General features: G+C 41.5%; 2 protein-coding genes across 7 annotated transcripts in view; one reads left to right on the top strand and one right to left on the bottom strand.

Moving 5' to 3' along the window:
* Positions 1-212: 212 nt before the first annotated feature.
* Positions 213-16,942, bottom strand: extl2 (exostosin-like glycosyltransferase 2). Of its 6 annotated transcripts, none has more exons than XM_072274100.1 (4): positions 16,894-16,942; positions 5,598-6,010; positions 3,711-3,781; positions 213-2,412 (listed from the first exon to the last, which is right to left on the bottom strand). In XM_072274100.1, exons 1-4 carry the CDS (start codon positions 16,902-16,904, stop codon positions 1,921-1,923), a joined length of 987 nt encoding a protein of 328 aa, XP_072130201.1. In that variant the 5' UTR covers positions 16,905-16,942; the 3' UTR covers positions 213-1,920. The 6 variants fall into 6 exon arrangements, with proteins under 6 accessions (XP_072130201.1, XP_072130200.1, XP_072130202.1 ...); XM_072274099.1 differs by lacking the exon at positions 16,894-16,942 and adding an exon at positions 7,793-7,920; XM_072274101.1 differs by lacking the exon at positions 16,894-16,942 and adding an exon at positions 7,721-7,798.
* The window catches only part of slc30a7 (solute carrier family 30 member 7), a 68,076-nt gene continuing 67,735 nt past the window's right edge, over positions 16,618-16,958 (top strand). The window contains exon 1 of the mRNA XM_072274098.1: positions 16,618-16,792. Coding sequence (XP_072130199.1) covers positions 16,713-16,792 — 80 coding nt within the window. The 5' untranslated portion in view covers positions 16,618-16,712. The remainder of the gene's footprint in view (positions 16,793-16,958) is intronic.

The raw sequence follows: 16,958 nt of genomic DNA, 5'->3' as shown, positions 1-16,958 counted from the left end.
TAGGTGGTGTCATTACCCCCCTCCCCCCCCGTTCAGACAATACACACAAAATGCTGGAGGAACTCAGCAGGCCAGGCAGCATCGATGAAAAAAAAGTACAGTTGACGTTTCAGCCCGAAACCCTTCAGTCCAACCGAAGGGTTTCAGCCCGAAACATTGACTGTACTTTTTTCTATAGGTGCTGCCTGGTCTGCTGAGTTCCTCCAGCACTTTGTGTGCGTTGCTCGGACTTCCAACATCTGCAGATTTTTTCGTGTTTCCCTCTGTTCAGGGATGGGTTTTCCAGTTTGACAAAGATGGCTTCTTTAACCTCTCTTTCAAACCACCTGTCGTCCCTGTCCAAAATGTGCACATTGTTATCAAAGGACCTCTCATTACCTCTACAACTCTCATGTGATTGCCTCTCGGACGAATGCCGAAACGTCTTCTAGACAACACAGCAAGTCCAATTGCCTTGATTTACTACTGCTTGATATTTATTTATTATTTCTTTTCTTTCTTCTGTATTTGTACACTTAGTTATCTATTGCACATTGCCTGTTTGTCCACTCTGGTGAGTGTGGTTTTTCATTGATTCTATTACGTTTCTTGGATTTACTGAGTATGCCCGGAAGAAAACGAATCTCAAGGTTGAGTATGGTGAACTACATGGTCTTTGATAATAAACTTACTTTGAACTTGCATACTATGGGTGTCCTACATGCCATCTGAAGTATTCACTACAGATACTCACACAGTTTTTCTGCAAGAGCACCTCCCAGAACTGTGACCACTGCTATCCAAGATAAGGGCTTTAATTGCACGGAAGTACAGGTCGACCTTCACTAATCCGACTACCTGTAATCCGGCTCCTTCAACAATTCTGCACCGATTATTCTTAATGTGATCCTTCTGTAATTCGGCATTTTCACTAATCCGGCACTGCTCAGGTCCCAATGGTGCTGGATTAATGAAGGTTGACCTGTACTTCCATCTACAGTTCTTTTCTGGTATCCCTTGGTAGATTTATCAAGGAAAAGAAATACACACTAACAGAAGGACTACATGAAGATTGTTAGATTTTACGAACAAAGTGAGATTGTTCCTAGCTTGTTCAAAGTTGCACCACAACAGCACTGAGAGCCGATGACTAAGGAAAACAGTTATAGAAAACTTCAGGACTGATAAAGAAATCATTGAAAATAATTTCAAAACAGAATTCCATCTTCTAAACAATATGGAGGCAACAGATATGAGAAATGGAGCATGGGATAGGGTGAATTTGAGGAGGAAGTAAAAGTGAAAAATAGAAAGAGAGAAGATATATTCCTGCATTATGCAAGATTTATTAATTCACTAAATGTATACTCATAATAGTGTCCTGAGAATATATAATGTTCAAGTCAACATATTACATTTTTTAAAAAATTACAAGACATGAGTGAAATAAAGCAGATCCAAAGAAGCAGAGTTATTATACATATAACCATTCGAAGTATCTTTACAATGGGTACAACAGTCCAATGATTGGTAAAGATGCTATTACTGTAACAGTACAAAATTGGCCGCTCCACACGCTAACTGCAATAGCTGTTTTAAACTCCATAAGACCATGACTGCCTCAGACAGAAAGGATAATGGTAGTTATTAAAATAGCAAAATGCTCACAATTAAAGCATCTGCAGGACAGTTACAGGAAGGCTTATAGCAGTTGTAAAATCTACAGAGAAACACAATACAGCATCTGCCCCAATAACGTCACCTCACATTAAATGTGGAAACAAAATATTCACTCCTAGTGCATCTCTCTCTGCTGAACAAGCAGAGGAAAAGCATCATTGCTTTCAAAAATCAGAGGCCAATGTTTGTGTCCTTTCTCCACCGCGCTGCATAATATTTGTAATCACAACTAATGCACTAGCAGTTGTTCAAAACTACGCTTCAGCTTTTTGCTTTGTGATTTGCATAGTTAGGAAACCCAAACTGTGAGATCATGATATTGGAGTATTTCAAAGGCATGCTGCCATAGATAGCAGCCAACTGATTCAAACACCATGATCTCTGAAGCAGATGCTCTGCACGATGCCACATCCCATTGAAACCACTATTGGAATCTTTCTCCAGATTCCTCATGTCCACTGGCTTCACAAACACTCCTGATGGCTTCCCAGTGTACTTTGCAACTATGAAGTTCATGGCAATATCATCACAATTTTGTGTTTTGTCTATTAAAGTGTGGACAGATGGGAGCTGGACTTTAAATTTCTCAAGATAACCAGCATGGAAAAATGCAGCTCCAATCAGCACCATGGAATAGTAGTCACCAATTCTACCTGCTGCATTCTGGAGCTCAAAACTCCCATAACTATAAACTCCTGAAGAAGTTGTGACGTGCTTTCGAGGGACAAAGCCCACTATTTGATCTGGGAATTGCTGAAAAACAAAAAATAATGCTCAGTTTAAAAAAAAATACTCCAAGAACATGTTTTTAAAAATTACTCACACAAAAATTAGCCGCCATCACAGCTAATCTGGTTTAAATTTCAACCACCCAGGTCAAATACTTCTTAATATTTTATATATACTGATGAGGTTTCTTCTTAACCACCAGCTCCCCAAAGTTAACAATTCAGTGTGATCTAATCTAACAAACCCCTCCTCTACAGCTGTTTTCGCATTTTTGTCTGCACCTAGCCATGTAGAGAATGAGGAAATAGCTATGGAAATAAAAGTGAAAGAGTTATGATGGTAACAATATAGAGAGTAATTAAATATCTTCACCACCTTTTGAGAAATAAATTGATGAGGTTAAGAACTGAAATACTCAGAATCTGAATGTTACACCCTGGCAGATGGTAGATGCAGAGGTTATGATCTTACAAAGATCTTCTGATTTTACAAAAGTATCATAGGACTGGAAAACGGCTAGCTAAATACCTTTATTTGAAAAGGATGAAGACAAAAAGTAGATAACTTCAGGGTAGTTAGCCCAAAGGTCATAGTTGTGAACATCTTCAAGGGGCCATATAACAATCTACTGCACTGCTAAAACTTCATCTCAGAGTCAGATTTATTATCATCGGCATTTGACATGAAATTCATTAATGCAGGCAATGGGAGAATCATCCCTCTTGTGCTTCTTCACTTTGTCACTCGAGATTCAGTGTCACACAACCCTACCACTTTGATTTCCGGGATTTTAGAAGATTCTTATGGGATGTCAAAGAGTAATATTTACCTGAAAATCTCTACTTTATAAACTGAAATTGATTGTGGGAATTTTTTTTTAAATCTCAGTACAAAATCCTTTTAGTAATAAACTAAAGGTCCTTGGATCATTAAATTTTTCAACTGTATGTTTAATAATCTGATATTTAAAATTAACTCCATAAAAATGTAAGAGTTAACAGAGTTACCGTGAGAATGTAAATTATCTCTAGTTATCACACTAATGCACTTATCACACTACTTAGGGAGTGCAAATATTAAAGACTTTTGTTAGCTTATCCCAATTTATTATGAAGACATCATTTCCTGTGTGATTGCATTTCCTACCAATGTTTTCAGGTTTCAATTTTTTCTTGAACAGAAGCGCAAATTGGAGACAGGTTCAGTACAATATGTTCACAAGCTAATTCAGAAAAAAAATAAAAGATACTTATTTGATATCTTAACACATTCTGCACATTAAGCAAGTTATCCTGTAAATCAGGAAATATTTAAAAACATACCTGCCACACAGAAAAGGCAAAATCAAGGTCGTAGGCACTAATTAAAATATCGTCATCAACCATCAAAACAGCTGTCAGGAAGAAAAAAAAAAGTCAGTACTTTAATAACATGGGCATCACAGAGTTCTCAACATGCCTCAGAGATTAAACAGAAATCAAGAATTAAAAAAAGCAAACAAGAGAAAATCTGCAGATGTTGGAAATCCAAAAAGCTCTGGATTACCTCCCTTTCCAAGTTTGTTCATTTTGTAGAGTTTCATCCCTATCCACTGACTACCCCTTGCCCATCTGCATTATTTTTCTATTGCTGCGTTGAATTTATTTTCACAGCCACTTTAATGGTTTCACATTATGGCAGGTTATGCTCAGACTCCAAAGGTTTTGGGTGAAGGTTTTCTTTTCAGCATACTGCTAACTGCCTACTTAAGTATCAACTCAGATTTTAACATTCCATCACAATGAAATTTTTGAATGAAATAATTCTAATCATAATCTTGAACAATAAATTCGGAGACTTTGAAACATTTCTGAAAAGAAAACAAGAAAATAGGAGCAAAAGTAGGCCACCAGATCTCTCAGGTCTGCAACATCATTCAGTATGATTTTGGCTGATCTAACATATTATAGGTTTCAACTCCTCCTCTGTCACTGTAGCTCTCAATTTTTTGGAAAGGTATCTACCTTCACTTTAAATAATTCTATTGAGCTAGAATCCACAACTCTTTGGCGGGGGTGGGGGGGGTTCACTACCTTCTATGAGAAGAAATTTATACCTAGTTTGTTTTTAAATAACTATCTCCTTATACTGAATCTATATCCCATCATTTGAGACTCATGTTAATATGTCAACATTCAACTCATGCCCTGAGGATCTGATGCTGCAATAGGATTTACCCCTCTTTCTTCTAAACTCCTAAGAGTACATGACCTATTTAGTGTTTTTTGTTAGGACATTGCTCTCATACCAGGAATTAGCTCGATGAAACTGATTTTGAACGGCCTCAAATGATACCACATCCTTTCTTATGTTGTTCCTTTCCCTGCCTTGTGGCACATTGGGTGACAATCTTGCCATTTCTTTAGCACTTCTGCTTGTTTTTTTTTTCCACAAGGCCGAGTTGCTAGCTCGACGCTCAACCCAGTACGGATGGAAAGTGTGCAAGGAGCCGGCCGGATTCGAACCCGGGACCACTTGCCTCCAAGTCCGGTGCTATACCACCGGCCAGCTCATCCTTTCTTATGCAAGGGGTCAAAATAGTGTGGACTCACCAACACCCTGCACAATTGCAACAAAACATCAATATTTTTAAACTCCAACTTCGTACAGTAAAGACCAGTATGCCATTTGCATCCTTAACAACTTGTAGCGCCTGCTAACATTTTGTGATTCACAAACCATATGTAGATCCCTCTGTACTTCACTAATTTGTAACCTTTTTCTATTTAGATGAAAATCTCCCTTTTGGTTCCTACTACTAAGTACATTTCCCAGATTAAACTTCATCTGCCAAATTCTGCTTACTCACTACTGAGGCAGATATTGTTAAATTGTCTTCATCACAACTTGCCATTCTTCCTATCTCCAGATGAAAAACAGCACCACTCCAGAAACTAAACCACTCAAAGCAGATCTAAACTGTGACTGTGGACAAGAAACACAGCACCTTTGAATAAAAGGGAAGGACCAATCCATGCAAAATATAAGCTGGACACTTGGAGCTGAATGTTTTTCAAGGCTGTTCTTTCCCCACTGAGGGATGATTTAATTACACAGACAATTGCTGTAAAAATTGTATTTCAAACAATTTCAGAGATAAAACATTAAATAAAAGGTGATATAAAGATAAGTCAGATAGGAATAAGATTAACATTACAATAATTATTTACCTTTGGTTTCCAGTTCAGGAAATGGCTCCAGTCGATTTCGCATTCTATTCACCGTCTGCTCCTTAAAAATAACTGGGATGGGATGTGGCCCCAGTGAATCCCATAAATCTTTTGGCGGTTTTATTCCAACACTGTTCCAAATGACAATGATTTTATGCAGGTTTGGAATGGCCTGATAATGATTCAGCAGTTTAAGAAGCAGGTCCGTCCTGTTGTAGGTCTGCATCACGATGGTGAATGAATTACGAGTGTCAATTCTGTGCACGTCCTGCTCTCTACGGACCACAGTAGCTCCGCTTTCCACAACTTTGGGCAATAACGTGGTCAAGACAGCTCCCACAATAAGAACAATTAGAACAGCCATCACTAAATACGAGGGAAGAGTCCCACCACCAAACAACCGTCTTGTGAATCTGTGAATGTAAAACAGCTGAGTAAAATATTGTAAACAATTCTCATTCACAAAACCCCTCTTCCAGATTCCAAACCTACTTAGCTGAGACAGATCTCCTCCAATTCTAATAGAAGGACTAATGAATAAACTAAACATAAAAAAAGCTTTGAAGTATTTGACCAGCACAGTGTTGCAGCAGTTAGTACAGCAACAGCCACCTGGGCTCAATTCCTGCCACTGTCTGTCAGCAGTTAGTACGTTCTCCAGGTGACCGCGTGGGATTCCTCCCCGTGCTCCGGGCCTGTTACAGTGCTGTATCTCTAAATAATTTTTTTTTTGGTAACCTCTGAAATAAGAAGAAATTTTCATTGTCTCGCAAGGCCTATAATTATATCCATCTGATTTAGGCACATATTGCATTAAAGTGAGTCTTATTTCCTATGTCAACCCAGATAGTATGGCCAAAGTTGTCCAAACTGGATGACATGAGGATATGAGAGGCAGATCAAACCCATTATTATTCTCACTTTCCTGACTTGGAATGGACAACTAGTTTTTTTATATACGTTCCATGTTATTTCTGAGAGTTTTTTTTCCATAAAAAAGACACAAAGCACTTAATTTGCTTGTCATTTTCTTTTAACAAAGCTGCTTATTTTTTTTAAAAACTGCCAAGTATCAAGATTGCTAACATGTAATTCCAGAATTGTATCCACCTGACGAAGGGTCTCGGCCTGAAATGTCCACTGCACCTCTTCCTACAGATGCTGCCTGGCCTGCTGCGTTCACCAGCAACTTTGATGTGTGTTGATTGTATCCACCTGTCACTTTCCCATAAAATGTCTAGATAATTTAATGTTATAGCAATCATACCTGTCAGCAATTTTTACTCATCCCACTTCCAAAGAGTCCCAGCCCTGAAACATTGACCATGTCTTTCTGCATTTCAAATGCACTTTGTTTTTTTTTTAATTTCAGATTTCCATCAGATTTTTTCACCTAGCTAAGGAAAGAGGGCCGGGGCCAAGTACAGTATTCAAACCAAGTTCAGTTAGCTTAACTTGGACCCTGACAAAGGGTCTCAGCCTGAAACATCGACTGCACCTCTTCCTAGAGATGCTGCCTGGCCTGCTGCGTTCACCAGCAACTTTTATGTGTGTTGCTTGAATTTCCAGCATCTGCAGAATTCCTGTTGTTCAGTTAGCTTAAGGACGGAATATGCTATGACCTCGTTTTCAAAATGCCCTAGCACTTTAGGAACTGCAGAAGAGCTTTCAGTACAAGTTTCCATAGAAACGCTGCTTGGAAATCAAGGGGTAGCTTGTCTGCATTGGAATGCATTTACATCACAAGACACTGTTCTATTTGCGAAAGCGACGAAAGTACATAAGGATGACATATGGATTGAAAATAATAGCGTACTCATTGCAATGAATGAATCAAGTGGGAAGAGAATGCTATACATAGAAAATAAAGCGTCTCGTTGACCAGAAGAGTGCGTGGTAGTAACTGGGGATCCCAAAGCACTGCTGCGGAGCTGCAATAAACAACCCAGATTTTGGCTTTTCCTGCCAGCCCATATATTTAGGCCTCAACATCGGAGCCCGCGTCCCTGATCTCCCAATCCGAGGAAACGGACAGTGCAGTCCCAAAACGGGGGCGGGGGGCGAGGAGCGTGGGAAAGGAAGGGAAAGGCAACAGCTCGCCACCTACAACCGTTCAAGCCCACCTCCTTCAGACTGAACAACCAGGATAATTTATAATCAGCGCAGATCCACTCCTCGCGGTCGCTAGAACCCACCTCATGACACAGCGGCCCCACATCTACAACCACTATCGTAACTCACACCTGAGCCCGCAGAACGCATGCGCGCTCAAACGCCCGCTCGCGGCTCATTGCCTCTGTCAATCACTTTTAATCCTATTTACAGTTTTCTCACCGGAAGAGAATAGAATAGAAAAAAAATTCATTTCACACTTGCACCCAATTAAAGACGACATACCTTGCAGTATGAGGTCACCACTGGTAACAATACTATTTTAAGGTATAACTTTTTAAAAATTTTATGGGCACGTTTGTGCGTCACTCTTAGTTTTGATGGATTGCTTCGGGGAACCAGCACCTCACTATTGCTGGTTCACAGACCCCACATAAGAAAGGAGGAATTTCTCTGGGGTTGCTTTAAAATATCCCACTGATGGATGGCCTGACCCAAAGTGTTAACTAACAGGAATTCTGCAGATGCTGGAAATTCAAGCAACACACATCAAAGTTGCTGGTGAACGCAGCAGGCCAGGCAGCATCCCTAGGAAGAGGTACAGTCGACGTTTCAGGCCGAGACCCTTCGTCCTTGGCCTGAAACGTCCACCGGCAACTTTGATGGGTGTTGCCAAAGTGTTAACTATTTATTTCCCTCTACAGATGCTGCCTGAGCTGCTGAGTTCCTCCAGCATTTTGTATGTGCAACTGTTTAACTTTGCACTGATGTTGCTTGGCCTGTTGAGTTTTCCCAGCACTGTTTGTCATGATTTTAGATTTCCAGCAGGTGCAAAAGCTTGCCCTTGTGTTTATCTATTTCATATCTGTCTGATTAATTCTCTTGTGAATGAATCAAAAATGGAAGTTGTATAAGATGTTGGTAAGAGCAAAGTTCAAACTACATTTATTATGAAAGTACCTTTATGTCACCACATACAACCCTGAGATTTGTTTTCCTGTGGCATATACAGCAAATCCAATGAAACACAATAGAATCAATGAGAGACCACACCCAATAGGATGGACCAACAACCAATGTACAAAAGACAACAAAGTATGTAAATACAAAAGAAAAATATAACAATAATAATAAATATCTATCAAGAACATGAGATGAAGAGCCCTTGAAAGTGGGTCCAGAGGTTCTGGGAAGAGTTCAGTGGTGGGGCGAGTGAAGTTATCCCCACAGGTTCAGGAGACTGATGGTTGAGGGGTAATAACTGTTTCTGAACCAAGCAGTGTGAGTCCTGAGGCTCCTGTACCTCCTTCCAGATGGTGGTAACGAGAAGAGAGCATGATTTTGGTGGTGTGGGTCCTTGATGTTGCTTTTCTCCAACAGCGCTACAGTATGCTGTGTTGGCATTCATCAACCATGGGATTGAGTTCAAGAGCCGTGAAGTAATGTTACAGCTGTATAAGACCTTGGTCAGAACCCACTTGGAGTACTGTGCTCAGTTCTGGTCACCTCAGTACAGGAAGGATGTGGATACTATAGAGAGAGTGCAGAGGAAATTTACAAGTTTGTTTCCTGGATTGGAGGGAGTACCTTATGGGAACAGGTTGAATGTACTTGACCTTGGAGCAACGGAGGATGAAGGTGACCTGATCAAGGTGTATAAGATGATGTGGGGCATTGATCATGTGGATAGCCAGAGCATTTTTCCCAGGGATGAAATGGCTAACACGAGGAGGCATAGTTTTAAGGTGCTTGGAAATAGGTTCTGAGGGGATGTCAGGCATAAGTTTTTCACATAGAGAGTGATGGGTGCGTGGAATACACTGCTGGCAGCAGTGGTGGAACCGGATACAATAGGGTCTTTTAAGAGCCTTTTGGATAGGTACACGGAACTTAGAAAAATAGAGGGCTATGCACTAGGGAAATTCTAGGCAGTTAGGTTATATGGTCGGCACAACATTGTGGGCTGAAGGGCCTGTAATGTGCTGTAAATTTCTATGTTCTATGTAGTATGCTCTCCACCACACATATATAGTGATTTGTCAAAGTTTTAGATGTCATGCCGAATCTTCACACATTTCAAATGAAGCAGACATGGTTTAAGGCACTGATGTGCTTTCTTCATAATTACACTTGCTGCACCCAGAACAGACCCTCTGAAATGACATCACCAAGGAATTTAAAGCTGCTGACTCTCTCCATCTCTGTTCCTCTGATGAAGACTGGCTCATAGACCTCCAATCTCCTCCTCATAAAATCAACTATCATTTCCTTGGTCTTGCTGACACTGAGTTGAGTGTTATCGTGGCACCACTCAACCAGATTTTCAATCTCCCTCCTATATGCTGATCCACCATCACCTTTGATTTGGCCAACAACAGAGGTGTCCTCCGCATACTTAAATATGGCATTGGAACTGTGCTTAGCCTCACAGTCATAAGTATAAAGGGAATTACAGTGGCATGAGAGAGGAGTTGGCCAGAATTGATTGGAAGAGAATACCGACAGGGATGATGGCAGAGCAGCAATGGTTGGAATTTCTGGAAGCAATTTGGAAGGCACAGGATATATACATCCCAGACAGGAAGAAGTGTTCTAAAGGAAAGATGATACAACGGTGGCAACAAGAGAAGTCAAAGTCAACATAAAAGCCAAAGAGAGGGCATATAATAGAGCAAAAATTAGTGGGAAGTTAGAGGATTTGGAAGCTTTTATAAACCAACAGAAAGCAACTAAAAAAGTCATTAAGAAGGAAAAGATGGGATATAAAAGTAAGCTAGTCAATAATATTAAAGAGAATACCAAAAGTTTCTTCAGATATAAAGAGTGTAACAGAAACATGAGAGTGGATATCAGACAGCTGGAAAACAATGCTGGGGAAGTACAAACATTTGTAGTAATGTGGGACACTGAAATGGCGGACGAACAGAATAAGTACTTTGCATCATCTTCACAGTGGAAGACACTGGAAGTATGATCGAAGTTCAAGGTGGCAAGGGTCATGAATTGAGTGAGGTTACCATAACTAGAGAAAAGATTCTTGGGAAACTGAAAGGTCTGAAGGTAGATAAGTCATCTGGACCAGATAGTGTACACCCCAGGGTTCTGAAAGAGATGGCTGAAGAGATCATAGAGGCATTAGTAATGATCTTTCAAGAACCACTAGATTCTAGAATGGTTCCAGAAGACTGGAAATTGCAAACGTCACTCCACTCTTCAAGAAGGGAGAGAGGCAGAAGAAAAGAAACTATAGGCCAGTTAATCTGAGCTCAGTGGTTGGGAAGATGTTGGTTGATTATTAAGGATGAGGTCTCAGGGTACTTGGAGAAACATGATAAAATAGGCCGCAGTCAGTATGATTTCCTCAAGGGAAGGAAAATCTTGCCTGACAAATCTGTTGGAATTCTTTGGAAAAATAACAAGCAGGATGGACAATGGAGAATTGGTTGATGTTGTGTACTTGGATTTTCAGAAGGCCTTTGACAAGGTGCCACACGTGAGGCTGCTTAAAAAGTTACATGCCCATGGTATTACAGGATAGATTCTAGCATGGATAAAGCAGTGGCAGGAGGCAAAAATTGGGAATAAAGGAAGCCTTTTCGGGCTGGCTGCCAGGGACTAGTAGTGTTGAAACCAATTCTTTTTACGTCATATGACAATGATTTGGATGACGGAATTGATGGTTTTGTTGTAAAGTTTGCAGACCATATGAAGATAGCAGAGGGGCAAGTAGTTTTGAGGAAGTAGTGAGGCTACAGAAGGACTTCGACAGATTTGAGAGACGGGCAAACAGATGGCAGATGGAATACAGTGTCAGAAGGTGTATGGTCATGCACTTCGGTAGATGAAATGAAAGGGTTGAGTATTTTCTAGATGGAGAGAAAATACAAAAAACTGATGTGAAAAGGGACTTGGGAGTCCTTGTGCAGGATTCCCTAAAAATAACTTGCAAGTTGAGTCTGAGGTGAGGAAGACAAATGCAATGCTACCATTCACTTCAAGAGGACTAGAATATAAAAACAAGGATATAATGCTTAGACTTTATAAAGCACTGGAGAGGCCTCACTTGGAGTATTGTGAGCAGTTTTGGCCCCTTTCTTATATAAGAAAGGATGTGCTGAAACTGGGGAGGGTCCAAAGGAGGTTCATAAAAATGATTCCAGTATTGAATGGGTTGTCATATGAAGGGTATTTAATGGCTCAGGGCCTGTATTCACTGGAATTCAGAAGAATAAGGGGTGACCTCATTGAAGCCTATTGAATGCTGGAAGGCCTTGATAGAGTGGATGTGGAGAGGATGTTTCCTATGGTGGGAGAGTCTAAGACAAGAGGACACAGCCTGAGAATAGAGGGGTGTCCTTTTAAAATGAAAATGAGGAGGAATTTCTTTAGCCAGAGTGTGGTGAATCTGTGGAATTCTTTGCCACAGGCAGCTGTGGAAGCCAAGTCGTTATGTATATTTAAGGCAGAGGTTGATAGATTCTTGATTGATCAGGGCATGAAGGGATGTGGGGAGAAGGCAGGAGATTGGGACTGAGAGGAAAATTGGATTAAGCTTGACAAAATGGTAGAGCATACTCGATGGGCCAAATGTCCTAATTCTGCTCCTAGATCTTAAGGTCTTATAGAGTAGAGTAGGAGGCGAAGCACACAGCCTTATGGTGCACGGGTGTTGATGAAGATTATGGAGATGTTATTGTCAATCTGAACTGACTGGGGTCTAGAAATGAGGATATCAAGGATCCAATTGCACCAAAAGGTATTGTGGTCAAGATCTTAAAGATTATTGATTAGTTTTCAGGGGATGAAAGTAGTGAATGCCGAGCTGTAATCAAAGAAGTTGTATGCATCTTTGCTGTCCAGATGTTCCAGGGTTGAGTGAAGAGCCAATGAAATGGAATCTGCTGTGGACCTGTTGTTACAGTAGGCAAATTAGAGAGGATCCAAATTGCTTCTTAGGTAGGACATGATAGGTTTCATCACCAACTTCTCAAAGCATTTCATCACAGTGGATTTAAGTGCTACATGACAATAGTCATTGAGGCAGGCTACCATGTTCTTCTTAGACACCTGTATAATTGAAGCTTGCTTGAAGCAGGTGGGTACCTCAGAGTGCCAAAGTGCGAGGTTAAAGATATTGGTGAACACTCCAGCCAGTTCATCAGCACAGGTCTTTAGTACTTGGCCAGGTACCCCATCAGGGCCAGGTACTTTCTGTGTGCTCACCCTCCTGAAGGATGTTCTCACGTCAGCCTCAGAGACTGAAATCACAGGGTCATTGAGGGATCTGGGGGTTTTCTCCATGTTTTGATGGTCAAAGTGAACATAGAAGACATAGAGCCCACTTGGGAGTGAAGCCTTGTTGTCACCAATGTTGTTTAGTTTCACTTGGTATGATTTGGATTACTGTGTGCTGTTCTGGTCACAGACCTACAGGAAAGATATTAATAAGATTGAAAGATACAGAGAAAATACACAAGGATGTGTCTGGAATTTGAGGTCCTGAGTTAAAGGGAAAGGTTGAATAGGTAAAGACATTTTTCTCTCCGAGCACAGGAGATTGAGGAGAGATTCGATAGAAGTGTAGAAAATATTTTTATACATTCTTTGATAATATATATATTTTGAAACTTTGAATCTTTGAATCTAGAGTCTGCTGAGAGCCAGATCAGAGGCATTCAAGTCTGGAGATCAAAAATGCTACAAGTGGGGCAGGTATGATCTCTGAAAAGCCTCCTCTTGGGTGAAGTGGAGATTCCAAACCAGACTGGAATCAACGAGGGATACGTGACTGTTGTGGCAGGGTTTGAATGCCATAACTTCTGCAAAGTTAAATCTTGTGACAGCAGAGCTTTGCTTCTCGATGAGTTCAATGGCTTCTATACTCACTTTGAACACCAGAAAAGGGAGGAACCATCACGCACCCCAATGATTCTTTGATCTCAGTATCTGAAGATGACATTGTGTGCTACCTTCAAGAGAGTGAATCCAAGGAAAGCATCCAGTCCAGACAGATTACCTGGTCAAGTACTAAAGACCTGTGCCAATCAACCGGCTGGTGTATTCACGGATATCTTCAAGCTCTCACTTCAGCAGTGAGTGGTACCCACCTGCATCAAGTAGGCTTCAATCGTACTGGTGTCCAAGAAGAGCATGGTAACCTGTATAAATGACTATTGGCCAGTGGCACTTACATCCATAGTGATGAAGTGTTTTGAGAGCTGGTGTTGAAGCATATGAGCTCCATTCTGAGTGGCAACTTGGATCTGCTCCAATTCACCTACCAAAGCAACAGGTCTACAGCAGATGCTCTCTCTATGGCTCTTCACGCAACCCTGTAACATCTGGACAGCAAAGGTGCATACATCAGGATGCTTTTTATCGATTACAGCTCAGCATTTAACAGTACCTAAACTAATTAGTAAACTCCAAGTCCTGGCCTCAATACCCCCCAGTGCAATTGGATCCTGGATTTCGTCACTTGTAGACCCCAGTCAGTTTGGATTGGCAAAAACACTTCCTCCACAATCTCCATCAGCACAGGAGCACCGCAGGGATGTGTACTTAGCCCCCTGTTCTACTTGCTTTACATCTATGACCATGTGGCTAAGTGTAGCTCCAACACCATATACAGGTTTGCGCTCAACACCACAGTTGTGTGCTGTATAAAAGCGGGTGATGAATCAGCATTTAGGCAGGAGATTGAAAACTTGGCTGAGTAGTGCAATAACAGCAACCTCTCACACAATGTCAATAAGACCAAGGAACTCATTGTAGACTTCAGGCAAGGGAAACCAGAGATCCATGAGCCTTAATCATCTGAGGATCAGAGGTGGAGAGTGTCAGTAACTTTAAATTCCTTGGTGTCATTATCTCAGACAACCTGTCCTGGACCCATCATACAAATGTTATTGCAAAGAAAGGACGACAGCACCTCTACTTCCTCAGGAGTCTGTGGAGATTTGGTATGTCATCAAAGATCTTCGCAAACATCTTTAGATGTATGGTGAAAAGTGTGCTGACTGGCTGCATTATGGCCCGGTATGGGTACACCAATGCCTTTGATCGGAAAATCCTACCAAAGATAGTGGATTTGGCCCAGTACATCATAGAAAAGAGGCATCCATCATCAAAGATCCTCACCACCCATGCTCTTTTCTCACTGCTGCCATCAGGTAGAAGGTACAAGAGCCTCAGGATTTGCACCACCAGGTTCACAAACAGCTACAACCCCTCAACTATCAAGCTCTTGAACAAAAGGGGATAACTACACTCATTTAAGGACTCTTTTATCTTGTTATCCCGTTCTACAGATTTGCTAAGTATGCCCAGAGTAAACAAATTTCAGGGTGGTATATGGTGACATGAATGTACTCTGAAAATAAATTTTACTTTGAACTTATTCTGACAAATGGAAGAGCTACTTTCCTTCCTTTTCTTACTTTTAGTAATTATTCTTTCTTATCAGTCTTATATACTTTTGATGTAAGTGATTATAATACTGTGGGGGTACCATTACCATATTGAGTGGTTTTTGTATATTTTCTGTTTACAGACAAAATCATCTTAAGTACAACAGGATAAATAATACCCATTCATTACCTGAGAACAGCCTGCAGGAGCTTACTTATCCAGCAGGCTTTTATTATTATAAGTTTGAAAAGATTACTCTTTGTCTTTTTTTTCCTAACCAATTATATAAATTGTAAATAGCTGAGACCCAAATAATGATTTTTATAGTACGCTTTAGTTGGACTGCTCGCTGTGCAGAACCTGCTCTCTCCTTGGCATTATGGTGCTGCCATCAGGACCACCACAGAGGCTGCTGAGTGAGCCTCCAGATGGCCACGGATCAGGAGGTGTAACCTATGGACCAATGCTGCTGGGACATAAGCCAAAGCCTGTTCAACCCTGGCTGGGTCGCCTGGGCGAGAGTGTCTGATGTTCAAAGACCCGAAACACCCAATGATGCATCGGAGGATGAATCTCAGCATCAACTTGCTGATCTGAAAAAAACATCCATTTATTCTTATTGTCTGTGTTCTATTCATTGATCCTTGATCCCTACACTCAGTATTAAACACTATTCCAAGAGGTTTGTTTATGCAAAACAACTCGGGTGCCACTTTAGTGTACTCCTAAAAACACAAAAATAACTGGATCCCCGTTATGTACTCTACCTATTTAAAAAACACCAAGAGATTATCAGATGAACAGAGGAAACAATTCAAGGATGTTGTCTAAATCTTCCTGAAAAAGTAACATTTTAGTTATCATGGCAATCCTTGGACCATGCTCATGCAAGGTGGAAGATCTCTCTCTCTCTCTCTCTCTCTCTGTCTCTGTCTCTATCTCTATCTCTCTCTATCTCGAGGGACTGCTTAAGTAGAGGACCTTAAATTACCGAAGCATGAGAGGGGAGCTGGCCAAAGTTAATTAATAGGGGACACTAATAGGGATGATGGCAGAACAGCAATGGGTGGAATTTCATCTGCAGCTCAGTTTATGTCAGGAGAATGATTCTCCCATTTCATACCCTGGAAATGTCAATGAAAATGGTGAGGGGTATAGATAGGGTAATTACAAGCAGGCTTTTTCCACTGAGCTTGGGTGAGACAACTAGAGGTTATGAGTTAAGGGTGAAAGGTGAAAAGTTTAAGAAACTTCTTCACTCAGAGGGTGAGCTGCCAGCGCAAGTGGTCAATGCGTAAGAAAAGTTTGGATAATAGGGGTATGGATGCCTATAGTCCGAGTGTAGGCCGACGAGACTACTCAGTTTAAATCGTTCAAATAGACTGTTCTGGGCCGTGCTTTTCTATGACTAATGGTCAGAATCGCATCGCCTGCTCAGATACGGCGGGAGGAGGCCGGCGCATAGCACGGCGCGTTTGCGCCTGCGCCTTGGATGCCGTCGGCTCCGGGCCGTTCCACTCGGCGACCGGAAGTTGCGGCGAGTCCCGAGTAGGTGCAGTTGCCGTGGAGCGGCGACTGTGGCCTGCGAGCAGCATGTTACCCCTCTCCATAAAGGACGATGAATACAAGTCGCCACGGTTCAATCTGCTCCGCAAGGTGTCGGGCTGGTTCAGGTAGGTGGGAGGGAATGGGATGGACTGAAGGGGGCTGGGTGTGTATTGGGCTCCAGCAATGGGCCCTGGGTTCGGGACGGGGACCGATACCGTAGTCTTACAGCTGGAACATGGGGACGGGTGTAACGATCGGACTGCCCGCCAAATCCTTCGCCAACTCGCGTGT

This window comes from Mobula birostris, chromosome 12, assembly GCF_030028105.1.
Source record: "Mobula birostris isolate sMobBir1 chromosome 12, sMobBir1.hap1, whole genome shotgun sequence".
In the NCBI taxonomy this organism is placed as follows: domain Eukaryota; kingdom Metazoa; phylum Chordata; class Chondrichthyes; order Myliobatiformes; family Myliobatidae; genus Mobula; species Mobula birostris.
The sequence above is the reverse complement of the archived record's forward strand: the minus strand, read 5'-3'. Positions and strand labels throughout refer to the sequence as shown.

Bases quoted from the DNA above. Each gene is read 5' to 3' on its own strand.
- extl2 (XM_072274099.1), bottom strand. From the start codon at position 7,815: ATGTGGGGCCGCTGTGTCATGAG. The intron at 6,011-7,792 runs GTGGGTTCTAGC...TTACATTCACAG, and splicing joins TGGGGCCGCTGTGTCATGAG to ATTCACAAGACGGTTGTTTG. The intron at 2,413-3,710 runs GTATGTTTTTAA...TTTGTTTTTCAG, and splicing joins TTGCCTTTTCTGTGTGGCAG to CAATTCCCAGATCAAATAGT.